This window comes from Oncorhynchus nerka, linkage group LG7, assembly GCF_034236695.1.
Source record: "Oncorhynchus nerka isolate Pitt River linkage group LG7, Oner_Uvic_2.0, whole genome shotgun sequence".
NCBI lineage: Eukaryota > Metazoa > Chordata > Actinopteri > Salmoniformes > Salmonidae > Oncorhynchus > Oncorhynchus nerka.
This window is the reverse complement of record NC_088402.1, coordinates 42,978,670-42,992,454: the sequence shown is the minus strand read 5'-3', so window position 1 is coordinate 42,992,454 and position 13,785 is coordinate 42,978,670. Positions and strand designations below refer to the sequence as shown.

Sequence of the window (13,785 nt, the reverse complement as noted above, 5' to 3'; positions counted from 1 at the left end):
CCTAATGCCCCTTCCAAAGCTTTTCAAAGGCATCTTATCAACCAACCACCACTGTGTAAATACTTGTGGCTACGGCTTGTTTGATCGACTCTGACAATGTGATTTCATGTGCTTTATTACAGAAGCTCAAACAGAAGAACCAACAGCTGAAGCAGATAATGGACCAGCTCCGAAACCTCATCTGGGAGATAAACTCCATGCTGGCTGTTAGGAATTGAATGCCAAACACGGCGACACAGAGGGCGTGCATACACACACTCCACCGACTGGAAGATATGGCTATTAACTGGATAAGTGACAGGGTCCCTCTAAGGTGGCACTTAAGAAATACAGGCTTTCACAATATACTACTCTTTCCCACAAGACGAGTTGGGAGAGAAGAAGAGGGGGAAGAAAGCAAAGAAGAATGAAGACAAGTCATGCAATGGGGAAATGCTGATATACACTAACCGGCCAATTTATTAGGCACACCCATTTAGTACTGGGATCAGACTGGTCATCTGCTGCAATAGCCCCATCCATGACAAGGACCAACGAGTTGTGTGTCCTGAGATGCCATTCCCGCGCCTTTATTTGTTTGTGGCCCACTTGTTAACTTGCATGAGTCTTGCCATTCTCCTTCGACCTCTCTCATCAACGAGCTGTTTTCGCCCACAGGACTGGATGTTTTTTTTATTTGTCGCACCGTTCTCGGTAAACCCTAGACACGGTCATTTGTGAAAATCCCAGGAGAGCGGCCGTTTCTAAGATACTGGATCCGGCGTGCCTGGCACCGACGATCATACCATGCTCAAAGTTGATTAGGTCACTCCTTTTGCCCATTCTAACATTCAATCGCACAGTAATCGAATGCCTCGATGCCCCTCTGCATGCTTTATACAGCAAGCCACGTGACTCACTCTCTTTAGGAGCGATCCATGTGTGTGAACGGGAGGTTGTACCTAATACACTGGCCGGTGAGTGTAGTTATCGCCTACAATATGGTTGAGGACTTTCAGAGTTGTGGTTTGAAAGACTATAGTCATGGCTTTCAGTAGAATTCAAATCAACTGTTGATTTATTGTAGGCACTAGGTATAAATGCAGGACAATATGTAGTCAATCGTACAACATTTTATATATTTAATCTCTATCCCAAAATATGACAAATACTCAGATTACCCATTTAAAGGGGTTTTGATGTTCTATTTCCCTCAAGATGTTTTTATACATTCCTTAACCATTTTAGCTAAAATAACAGAGGCAACATTTGTGAAGGAGAGCACAGACATGTAAAAAAAATACTTGGGCACATTGTTGAAAATAAGTTTCAAATGAAATCACTGCCAGATTGAGGTTTGCATTATTTTTACTGGACTTTTTATGATCATCACAATGTCTCGTTAACTTTTGTAATTCTATGGCGCTATAAATCCTGCTGTGATTTAGGCCACTGTTTCTTTCTGTTCTATTTTTAGATCTGTGTTCTCACTGCTCACGAGGACCGTCAGATCAGGTCTCTTTGTGGTCTTTTTGGATTGTCCCCAGGCTTTAAAAGTAAAAAAAAAAAAAAAGAATTACAGCCAGAAACAGTGCCCAGCCAATAAGCGACATAAACAACTTAGTAGAGCCCCGCGGCCACTGGGGCCCCCTGACCCTTTGATTGAATCCTGGTGTTATTATACTGATGATTTGTCGGAACAGAGGGTTTCTTTACGTACAGTGCATTCGGAACGTATTGAGACCCCTTCACTTGTTCCACATTTTGTTACAACCTTATTCTAAAATTGATTAAAATGTTTTTCCCATAAATCTACACACAATACCCCATAATGACAAAGCAAAAACAGGTTTCGAAATTTTAGCAATATTACAAAGAAAAAAATAACATTCAGACCCTTTACTCAGTACTTTGTTGAAGCACCTTTCTGCAGATCCTCTCAAGCTCTGTCAGGTTGGATGGGGAGCGTCACTGCACAGCTATTTTCAGGTCAGATATGTTGGATCGGGTTCAAGTCCGGGCTCTGGCTGGGCCACTCAAGGACATTGACTTTTACCGAAGCCACCCCTATGTTGTCTTGGCTGTGTGCTTAGGGTCATTGTCCTTGTGAACATTCGCCCCAGTCTGAGGTCCTGAGCGCTATGGAGCAGGTTTTCATCAAGGATCTCTGTACTTTGCTCCGTTCATCTTTCCCTCGATCCTGACTAGTCTCTCAGTCCCTGCCTCTGAAAAACATCCCACAGCATGATACTGCCACCACCAAGCTTCACCGTATGGATGGTCTTGGCCAAGTGATGAGTGGTGCCTGGTTTCCTCCAGACGTGACGCTTGGCATTTAGGCCAAAGAGTTCAATCTTAGTTTCATCAGACCAGAGAATCTTGTTTGTCATGGCACCTAAAGGACTTTCAGACTTCGTGGCAAACTCAAAGCATGCTGTCATGTGCCTTTTACTGAGCTGTGGCTTCCACCTACAATAAAGGCCTGATTGGTGGAGTGCTGCAGAGATGGTTGTTCTCCCATCTCCTCAGTGGAACTCTGGAACTCTGTCAGGGTGACCATCGGGTTCTTGGTCACCTCCCTTACCAAGGCCCTTCTCCTCCAGTTGCTCAGTTTGGCCAGGCGGCCAGCTCTAGGACAAGTCTTGGTGGTTCCAAACTTCTAACATTCATGAGTGATTGATGCCACTGTGTTCTTGAGGACCTTCAATTCTAAATACATTTTTTTGGTACCCTTCCGCATGTCTGTGCCTCGACACAATCTTGTCTTAGAGCTCTACGGACAATTCCTTCAACCTCATGGCTTGGATTTTGCTCTGACAACTGTGGGACCTTGTATAGACAGGTGTGTGCCTTTCCAAATCATGTCCAATCAATTTAATTTACCGCAGGTGGACTCCAATTACGTTGTAGAAACATCTCAAGGATGATCCATGGAAACAGGATACACCTGAGCTCAATTTCAAGTGTTTTTGTTTTGTCATTATGGGTATTGTGTGTAGATTGATGAGGAAAATGTTTTATTCAATAAATTTTAGAATAAGGCTGTAACATAAAATTGTGGAGAAAGTCAAGGGGTCTGAATACATTCCCGAATTGTATTCAGATTGTATTCAATCTGTATCGTGGAAGATCTGCGTTACAATGTAAAGGTAATATCCAATTAGGTCGACATATGCAGCATTTACTGTGAATGCACTCCCTGTGAACGCTATAACACAGATCTCCCGCAATAGAGATTAAATCCAACCCCTCATTCTCCTAACCTGCTACGTAAACAAACCATCAGTCTCGACAAATCATTAGCATCACATCGGCCTCAATCATGTTTTGAGGGAAGCTCCGCCTAGAGCAGAACTAATGTGATTGGTTGGATGAAAGTAGGTGGTTAAAAATAGGTTGGAGGCATTACATGCGTGTTGCGACCCGCTTGGTTGCCAGTTCAAATCAAGATTACTTTTGTTTTCCAACCTTACCGAACATTCTTAACTAATTACATTTCTAATCTATTAACTTTCAACATTTGACTGAATAGCTTTAAATATGTGAACACCAGAGCATTAAATAACTACCAGTCAGGAATGTAGCGTAGGTAGCTTGTTACTCCCAAGTAGTCTTCTTATAATCAGTCAGTAAGCCCATGTTGGCTAAAATGTTTTAGGTTGCTAGGTAAGTTAGTCTAGCCAGATCTAAACCTTGTAGTAATTATGGCTGAATTACGAACCAGGTATGTAGGGGACGTGCCCAGGGGCCCAGACCTCCAGCGGGCCCCCATAGATTTTTTTAGTCACTCTCTCAGATGTCTTTAAAATGGCATAAGCCATGGCAAAATATGTAGAATTGCAGGAAAATTGCTTTTAAACTACAAAATGTTCTATCAAACCCATGGCAAAACCGCACATTTCTCTCTCCGCTGCCAAGAGTTTTGCCAGCAAGCTTCTTTTTTTTTTTTTAGCATACGGCCGGCTATAGGCGGAAAGATGGACTGTGGCCGACAGAGAAACAGAAAGGGAAGCCGCAGGCTATCAGGTCTCATATTAATATCAATATTATCTTCAGATAAGATTACGATAAATAATTAAGAAGATGGTTGGGATCATATCCAAGTTGTGTTATGAGGTTATTGTCCTCAGGCAAATGTTAGACATAGTATGCAACTCCATCCCAAATTTCACACTGTTCCCTATATAGTGCACTACTTTTGACCAGAGCGCATGGGTCTCCGGTCAAAAGCACTGCATTATGTAGGGGATATGGTGTCATTTGGGAAGCAGAATAGGGTGGAAAGCAAAGACGCTCCTTCCACAGAATAAGAATCAATCGCTGGATAGTGGATCATGATTTATTTTCACAAACCAGGTTTCCAGCCAAACTTTTTATGCTTGTAAAAGTACGGTACAAGGGGGTAACCCCCCCTGTAATTCACATTAAGATCACAAGATGTCACCAAATTATTTTCCTTGTTGTCACTGCTCTTGCTCAACAAAAATGTCCTCTGTGTCATCAAAACTTTGAGATATTTCAAAATGATTGTGGTAAATGTAATTTTTTTGCTATTTTCAAAATGTTGTAGATATATTCCAATAAAGCTTTTAAAAAAAAAATGAGATACACAAGTAGGAAAGCCTTATGATAAATAATCCACTTGTTTAGAGAGAAATGTAGGTAATTTTTATTTAGTAAAGGGGGTAGCTGGCCCCTGGGGGCTAGTTTCCCCTTTATGGTTATGAATGCGTTTCTACCTGTCATTTAGACAATGACTAGCCCAGTTAGTAAGTTGCTAGCTAGCATAAACTAGCGCTATCAGTAAATGCTAGTCAGCATAAGGTGCTAGGAGTGCTAGCTAGCAACCTTACTACCAGATTGTCTGAGGTAAAATACATTAAAAAGATAACGTAACTTATTTGCAGATAGAAATGTTTACACTAGTGACTGATAGCGTTACATTTAATGTTACTTTATACCCTTTTATGTATTTTACACTGCATTTTATGTCACATAGCTTGCTATGTTTTTAAGAGAGAGCTTTTCAATTGGCATCTCTCCCCCTTTTTTCAGTCACCGGTGGGGACTGGATTAAGTGTGAGCAGTGCAGGAGGTGGGCACCAATTTTACTGGGGATAGCTTTATTTGTGACCTATGTACAAATTAGAATTGTGCAATAGTATCAATGTTACACTGAATTGAGTTAAGTTGTTATTAAATGTTATATTCCATTCCAAATGTCGACAAAATACCCTAATGTGGGATCTTTTTGTGTCGGTAAAATAAATTATGCTAGAAATGTCAGTGGAATTGCTTGTGCGCAAATATTGATATAATAACCCATCATGTCGAAGTAACTTGGAGTCACGCGATGAGATGTGTAGTCCTCCCACTACGACTCGTCCGGGAAAGCATGCTGTTTATTAGAATACAGATCAAATAATTAATTTCACAGGGTGATGAAACTGCAAGGTGATAAGCTTGATGCACCTTTGCAATAAATATCAAGGATTTTATTCTGGTGACATGATCAAAAAATGAAACGTCCCTTTTTCAGGACCCTGTCTTTCAACGATAATTTGCAAAAATCCAAACACCGTTTCCAATGCTTGTTCAATGAACCATAAACAATGAATGAACATGCACCTGTGGAACGGTCGTTAAGACACTAACAGCTTAGGCAATTAAGGTTACAATTATGAAAACTTAGGACACTAAAGAGGCCTTTCTACTGACTCTGAAAAACACCAAAAGAAAGATGCCCAGGGTCCCCCTGCTCATCTGCGTGAACATACCTTAATCAAGGAGGCATGAAGATGTGGCCAGGGTAATAAATTGCAATGTCTGTAATGTGAGACGCCCAAGACAGCGCTACAGGGAGACAGAACGGACAGCTGATCGTCCTCGCAGTGGCAGACCACGTGTAACAACACCTGCACAGGATCGGTACATCCGAACATCATACCTGCGGGACAGGTACAGGATGGCAACAACAACTGCCCAAGTTTCACCAGGAACGCACAATACCTCCATCAGTGCTCAGACTGTCTGCAATAGGCTGAGAGAAGCTGGACTGAGGGCTTGTCAGCCTGTTGTAAGGCAGGTTCTCACCAGACATCACCAGCAACAACGTCACCTATGGGCACAAACCCACCGTCGCTGGACCAGACAGGACTGGCAAAAAATGCTCTTCACTGACGAGTCTCGGTTTTGTCTCACCAGGGGTGATGGTCAGATTCGCTTTTATCGTCGAAGGAATGAGCGTTACACCGAGGCCTGTACTCTGGAGCGGAATCGATTTGGAGGGTCCATCATGGTCTGGGGCGGTGTGTCACAGCATCATCGGACTGAGCTTGTTGTCATTGCAGGCAATCTCAACGCTGCGCATTACAGGGAAGACATCGTCCTCCCTCAAGTGGTACCCTTCCTGCAGGCTCATCCTGACATGACCCTCCAGCATGACAATGCCACCAGCCATACTGCTCGTTCTGTGCGTGATTTCCTGCAAGACAGGAATGTCAGTGTTCTGCCATGGCCAGCGAAGAGCCCGGATCTCAATCCCATTGAGCACGTCTGGGACCTGTTGGATCGGAGGGTGAGGGCTAGGCTTTTTATACCTACATTGGTCATAAAATGATACGACAATCTTAAAACAATTCCATGTTAGCTTAGTAGATATTGCAATCCAAGGGCTTAGACCTAGAAGGGTTTTAAACCCCCAAAAATGTGCCTTGTCCATTCTGTAATGTAACTCTACATTACTATGCTTAGCAGTAGGCTAGACATTCTTTCAAAGCAATAAACAGTCACGCATCAATGATCAAATGTTTCTTTTTTATTATAAATCATTCTTACAAAAATTGGCATGTTTCTATTTCATTTACCTCTATAAAAGTCATTTGTTAATTACAAGGTAGGCAGGAGGAAGGCATCAGGACAGCTGGGAGCAAATTAAGTTGTTAAAAAATATATATATCTTGTCTGTCTGATACAGCCAAGTACTGATAAATAATTCCATAGAAGTGGTCATGCAGGTGCGTTGTCGGCCATCACCACAGTTTAATATCCGACAGAAGAGTGGTCCAGAATGAATGAAAGCGGTGCTAAATCTCCAGTGTACGTCCAGTTGAACGAGAGCCCTGTATGGCGCTCCTCTTCTGACTGACAGTTCAAATGGCAGTTTGTTACCATGAGCTCAAAATCCTAAATTTGATTGAAAAACAAAAACAAATCACAGACAGAACCATCCTGCACATCCAACCACACTGATACAGATGCCATGCATTGATAAACCATAGAATGTCTGGTATCCTATGGTTTTATGGAAGGACATGTTTAAATGAGAGTTGTTTTACATTTGTACCAGATATGACAGTCAAGAGAATTGCCAGTTTTCCCCAAACTACCAATGAGTATGCAGATGTGGACAGTGACAAAAAAAACACGGTGAATCTAAAATACACTGTAGCAACAAACGAAAACCCTCGATCTGTCTAAGAGACCCAGCTGCCATCGAAATGCTCACAGCAAATCCAATTCTAGATTGGTATAATCTTGTCTCCATGGTGATTATGAATTAACTGACATGGTAACACAAATGGATTTCTATAATGGTTGCAGTTGCTCTATAGATGAAGATTTTAAAAGCAAAACGGGAAGGTTTTATTCCATGGAAACAAAAAAAGAACATATAGGCAAAAATTAACCCTCCTATTATGTTGTAGGTCAATTTGACCCATTTCCACATTTGTGTTGTCTAAAATACTAGTTAACCTCTCCTCCATGAAAATTACTTTTCCTCATTTAGGGTCATGAACCTAACTTCAAAATGTGGACACGCTAATATGTTGTGGAATGTGTGTAGATGTTGTATACAAACATGCTGTTGTGGGTCATTTTGACCCAGAGGCTTTCATGTGTATAGATATTTGCACAGGTCCAAAATAAACGAGGGGTCTTTGATGTGTTCTGTTTTGACTGGTTCTGGTTGCACTTTTAGAATTATGTTTCGGGTGGAAAGGAGTTTCCCCAAGCTTCTCCTTCTCAGTGCGAGAGCAGCAGATCGCCGACACAGACAGTCATACATATGAGCTCCAAAAGATTTTCAGTCATTGAAGCCTCATCACAAACTTTGGACTGTGACAGTGAAATAGAAGAGGTTTCAGAGACAGGACAATGCTATTGATCCAGATTTGTGAATATTTCTCTGATGAAGAGGATTCAGGAGGTGGAGTCTGCCATACCATCCCCTCCATCCGACGAGAGAGAGAGAGCATCATGCAACAGCCATCATCCAGAGAAGAGAGGACATGGAGTTTACATACACCAAGTTGACTGCCTTTAAATAGCTTGGACAATTCCATAAAATGATGTCATGGCTTTAGAAGCATCTGATAGGCTAATTGACATCATTTGAGTCAATTGGAGGTGTACCTGTGAATGTATTTCAAGGCCTACCTTCAAACTCCGTGCCTCTTTGCTTGACATCATGGGAAAATCAAAAGAAATCAGCCAAGACCTCAGAAAATAAATTGTAGACCTCCACAAGTCTGGTTCATCCTTTGGAGCAATTTCCAAACGCCTGAAGGTACCACGTTCATCTGTACAAACAATAATAGTATGCAAGTATAAACACCATGGGACTACGCAGCCTTCATACCGCTCAGGAAGGAGACGCGTCTTGTCTCCTAGAGATCAACGCACTTTGGTGCGAGAAGTGGAAATCAATCCCAGAACAACAGCAAAAGGACCTTGTGAAGATGGAGGAAACAGGTACAAAAGTATCTATATCCACAGTAAAACGAGTCCTATATCAACATAACCTGAAAGGCCGCTCAGCAAGGAAGAAGCTACTGCTCCAAAACTGCCATAAAAAAGCCCAACTACGGTTTGAACTGCACATGGGGACAAAGATTGTACTTTTTGGAGAAATGTCCTCTGGTCTGATGAAACAAATATAGAATTGTTTGGCCATAATGACTCGTTATGTTTGGAGGAAAAAGGGGATGCTTGCAAGCCGAAAAAACGCCATCCCAACCATGAAGCAAGGGGGTGGCAGCATCATGTTGTGGGGGTGCTTTGCTTCAGGAGGGACTGATGCACTTCACAAAATAGATGGCATCACGAGGAGAGAAAATTATGTGGATATATTGAAGTAACATCTCAAGACATCAGTCAGGAAGGTAAAGCTTGGTCGCAAATGGGTCTTCCAAATGGACAATGACCCCAAGCATACTTCCAAAGTTGTGGCAAAATGGCTAAAGGACAACAAAGTCAAGGTATTGGACTGGCCATCACAAAGCGCTGACCTCAGAACTGAAAAGGCGTGTGCGAGCAAGGAGGCCTACAAACCTGACTCAGGTACACCAGCTCTGTCAGGGGGAATGGGCCAAAATTCACCCAACTTATTGTGGGAAGCTTGTGGAAGGCTATCCGAAAAACCCAAGTTAAACAATTTAAAGGGAATACTACCAAATACTAATTGAGTGTATGTAAACTTCTGACCCACTGGGAATGGGATGAAAGAAAAAGCTGAAATAAATCCTTTGCTCTACTATTATTCTGACCTTTCACATTCTTAAAATAAATTGGTGATCCTAACTGACCTAAGATAGGGAATTTTTACGAGGATTAAATGTCAGGAATTGTTTAAAACGGAGTTTAAATGTATTTGGCTGAGGTGTATGTAAACTTCCGACTTCAACTGTACATCTGCAGAAAGCACACACGTGCATTGTGTTCAACATGTGGGATAATTCTGACCAATAGGGTCAAATCACACCTAAGTGTTACTGAAAATGGGGAAACAGAAAATGCTAGTTTGTGACAAATATATTTTACCAATAGTTCAATGTAGAGTTTTTGAAATCAAATGTTCTTGTATTTCTTCTTTATGAAAGGTCTGACAAGACAAACGTTTTGGCTGTTTTTACTTGATTCTTTGACTGTCGATTGTGTTTACACTGTGCGGGTCAATCTGACCCATACCACAATGGACTTATTTTTTTCCCCCCAGCAAAGCACAAGGGTTAAAGAAATGTATATAACTTACAAAATGAGATTTCTTTTTTTGCTCATCAACTATTCCTTCAGCCATGAAATCCTGTTATTTTCCCCTGTCATTTCATACTATACACAGTCTAGTTTTTCTCACATATGAAAATAAATATACATGTTTATGTACAGAAATGTTCATGTCTCTGGCCCGTGAAGTCAATGTGCAAGGCTGGGGACTTTCGCTCTTGAGATATAACAAGTTCGTTCAGACAATTCTAGATAGAAAAAGGCTTGATACAAAGATGGTTGACTGAACTTCAAAAAAAGGAGACCAGATGCAGGCCAACGTTTTTCAGAATCATTGAGATGCATGTCTAGTGCCAAGAGATCCAAGGCTTGCTGTAAGTCAACATCAAAATACAACGTAAATCTCTCTTGGCCAATATCAAGTCATACAAGTTCATTCCAAAACTTCTCCCGAGTACATTGCCAGAAAGAAAATAAACATGAAATGCAAACATTTTGTGGGAAAAAAAAACAATATATTGACAATATACCAGCTTTGAAACTGTATTAAATCTAACTGTACTGTAGTATGAAGTGTTATGCTGATAATATCACATTTGACATTGTGAAAATAACAAGAGTAGATGGGCCAGGCCCACCAATGACACAATATCAACTCATTGGCCATGTATACACCTAGTGGACACTGACCTCCATTGATTGTTTCCTGATATGGAAGATGAAAACAACAACATCAAAATGAAAAAAAGAGTCTACAACGCCCTCAATAAGAAATGACGCAGATACGACGAAGGGGATAGAAAAAACAACGGATAGTTGGAGCTTTGGCTCACAGCTGATACACTATGGGCCGGTTTCTCGGGAGCCAGATGCAGCCTAGTTCTGAACAAAAATGCACTTTCAATGGACACCTTCAGCCACCTTCACAATAAAAAAAGGCCACTCAAGCACACTTACGCTCCTTCAAGTCTTCAGACATTCAAGTACCTGTTCGAGTGAACTAGCAGGGCTCTTTGTGTGGTACAAAGACTAAAGCCTGTTCACAATAGGATTTCACTATAAAGCCATGAGCTTCCACATCTCAAAGCTATTTCCTTGAAATTGATCAATTAAAAGGAAGTATGGAGGTTTTTCATATCTGACCACAATACAAAACAACGTGTCAGACCAAATGTAGTTGAGCTGGGATGAGTCTATTGTGAGCACACCAGCATCACAGGAAAACTAGGAGCAACGGAAATGATGAACAAAGAGGGTAATGAAGAACGTTACAATGACAAGGCTAGGTGAAGGGGGAGCTGGTTGTCTTTTCACTGTACGCCTAGAGCCAAAGGGTCATGGTTGTGGGTCACCGCATCCAGAGCAGAGTCAGACATGATGGGAAATATAGAGATAGACGGTTTCAGCATGGGCTGCTCCCCAGGGAAACCAACACTTCAAATGAAATGTCTTTCTCTAATTAAACACAAAACATATGTCCTCTGACAAATGGTATAGGAAATGCCTACGTCTATCGAATGGCTTTGAGGCTTGTATTTCACCAACATCATTATGATGAGGGCATCTAGGAAGAACAGCGAATATTACAGAGGGCATTTCGACCAGATCGCATATGTTCTCCTGCTTTCGATATCGGCTTACGGAAAATATGTGCAATAAGCAATTTTAAAAAGGCAGCCCTAATGTGAATTTCGGGGACATGGCACAACAGACGAGTCACTGAAATCTGTAACACCCCTGTGGAAATGAAGCAGGGTCTAAATTTAGCATGCACTCCTGCCACGGGATTGCTCAAACAATAAAGGGGAAATAAAAAAATAGGTGAAAAGGGTTTGGTTTAGAAGGCAGTGTTCTGCTCCATTTCATCCAGGAATGTTCATGTTGCTCATTCCGACAGAGGGAAAGTGCTCCGCTTGGGCTTTTGGTGGGGATGAGCCTACATTCAACCTCTGTACACACACTGGTACGGAGCTTCCGAGGGGAAAGACGAGGAGAAAAGTGGAACTGCTTTTGAGAGTTGAGAGTTTTGAAGGAAAAAGGGTACATCTAAAATGTGACATGCTTCTGGCTTATCGTTGTGATAAATCAGAGAAACAGACAGAAATAAAAATCTAACTATCAGAAAATCAAAGACTTGAGCATAGAGTGGGTGTTCCTGTGGGTTTTGCGACTGCCTCATGGCAATATGAGTGGCACCATTTGAAAATGGTGGCTTTTAAACCACCCTTCCAGTAAAAGAATAACAAAAATATAAGGGGGGGGGGGAAGCTTGGACTCAACTTTTCTCGACCTTTACTACCAAATGTTGAATTTAATTTAATCAGGGGACAGTTCTTAGGAAGATAAGACCCCAAGGCTTCAAACCAGTGTACATATGGGAGGGAAGTATGGTTAGGAAAGTAATGGAGGAACCTGGTTTCCTAGGGTCCAGAGCAGGCTGGTGGTGAGTGTCTCAGTGGTCCTGATGCAGACATAGGGAGGTCATGAAGGAGTCACGGTGGGGTTGCATTGACTCTAGGTTACCAGCCCTGGGCGGATCTGATCTGAGGTTGGGTTGCCATGTTGGACACCTCCCTTCCTCTACCATCCTGCACATGTGCAGAGAGTCGCAGGAAAGTCTGTCGTAATCCGCTCCTTCGTGGCATTCATACAAAAAAAATATTCTACCCAAGAGTCTCGTCAGTAGTGTCTGTGTGTGTTTATGTGAACGTACTACAGATCTGTATATTCTGTGTGTGTATACGCATAGTTCTCCAGACACCATTTCGCTCGTCAAGTCCTGGCGCTGCTGTAGTCATTGGCAATGTGCTGAGTGGAAAACAGAGCTGTAGCGCCGCCTTAGATTGGGCTCCAGGTGGCTGACTGTCCTACTGCCACTGTCGTGGTCCTCCTTCGGCTACCGCCTCCCCCGGCCTCTCTGGCAGGGGGTGCACATCCTGTCAGAGCCTCTCGATGTCCCTGTATTTCTTGCGCAGGATGGAGACCTGGTCCTTGAACAGCACCGGGTCCAGCCTCATTTGGGAGTGGACCAGGGGCATGCCGCCAAACCAGCTGGCGAACTTGTTCATGCACGTCTGCCGCTGGGCGAAGTGGTCCGGGTCGGCCCAGCGCGAAGCCCGCGACGACTGCACGGCGGGAGGAGAGAGAAAAATGGAAGATATTGTTAGATCACAGCAGCATGTCATGACAATAAATAAGGTCAGGGTTTCTCAAAATGGTGGGGACTAGAGCTGGGCGATATAGACAAAAATCCATAGTGATAAATTTACATTTTTTGCAATAACAATAAATCAGCTATACAAGTCATTTGGGGGGGGGGGGTGCTAGAGCTGGGTAATGCGGAGAAAAAGTCATAATACCATAAATGTAACTATTTTGCTCGATATCAACAATATATATATTTTTTTATGGAAACTTTACATTAGCGGCAGGGCTCTAGACAATTATTTTCCAGTGCCAAGTAAGACAACCGAGATTAACTGAATAAAAAAGAAAGCCAATTCAACTAACATATCTAAGGAAAGCATGAGTGATATTTTGATGTGCAACCTGTCAAAATAGGATGCAGAATTATCTGATTTCATTCGGGCTTTTCAGTTACGAAGGACATCTGCATCTTTATAGTGACAGTGTTTTGATACACCATCCAAAATCTAATTAATAACGTCACCATGCTCAAATAGATATTCAATGTCTGCTTTAAAAAATGGTTTTCCACATCGACCAATAGGTGCCCGTTTTTTTGCGAGGCACTGGAAAACCTCACTAGTCTTTGTGGTCGCTACAGATAATTGTATGTTT

General features: G+C 42.1%; 2 protein-coding genes across 5 annotated transcripts in view; one reads left to right on the top strand and one right to left on the bottom strand.

The window, feature by feature from the left end:
• The window catches only part of LOC115131716 (mediator of RNA polymerase II transcription subunit 30-like), a 93,079-nt gene that overhangs the window by 40,903 nt on the left and 38,391 nt on the right, over positions 1-13,785 (top strand). For 3 of the 4 annotated variants that reach the window (XM_029663654.2, XM_029663656.2, XM_065020527.1), the window contains one exon: positions 123-5,265. The exons of the other annotated variant lie outside the window; for it this stretch is intronic. In XM_029663654.2, coding sequence (XP_029519514.1) covers positions 123-218 — 96 coding nt within the window. In that variant the 3' untranslated portion in view covers positions 219-5,265. Of the gene's footprint in view, positions 1-122; positions 5,266-13,785 lie in introns of those variants that run through there. 4 annotated transcript variants of the gene reach the window in all.
• Positions 10,043-13,785, bottom strand: part of LOC115131715 (exostosin-1b-like) — a 100,028-nt gene continuing 96,285 nt past the window's right edge. The window contains exon 11 of the mRNA XM_029663653.2: positions 10,043-13,109. Within this exon, the coding sequence (XP_029519513.2) occupies positions 12,924-13,109 (186 nt within the window). The 3' untranslated portion in view covers positions 10,043-12,923. The remainder of the gene's footprint in view (positions 13,110-13,785) is intronic.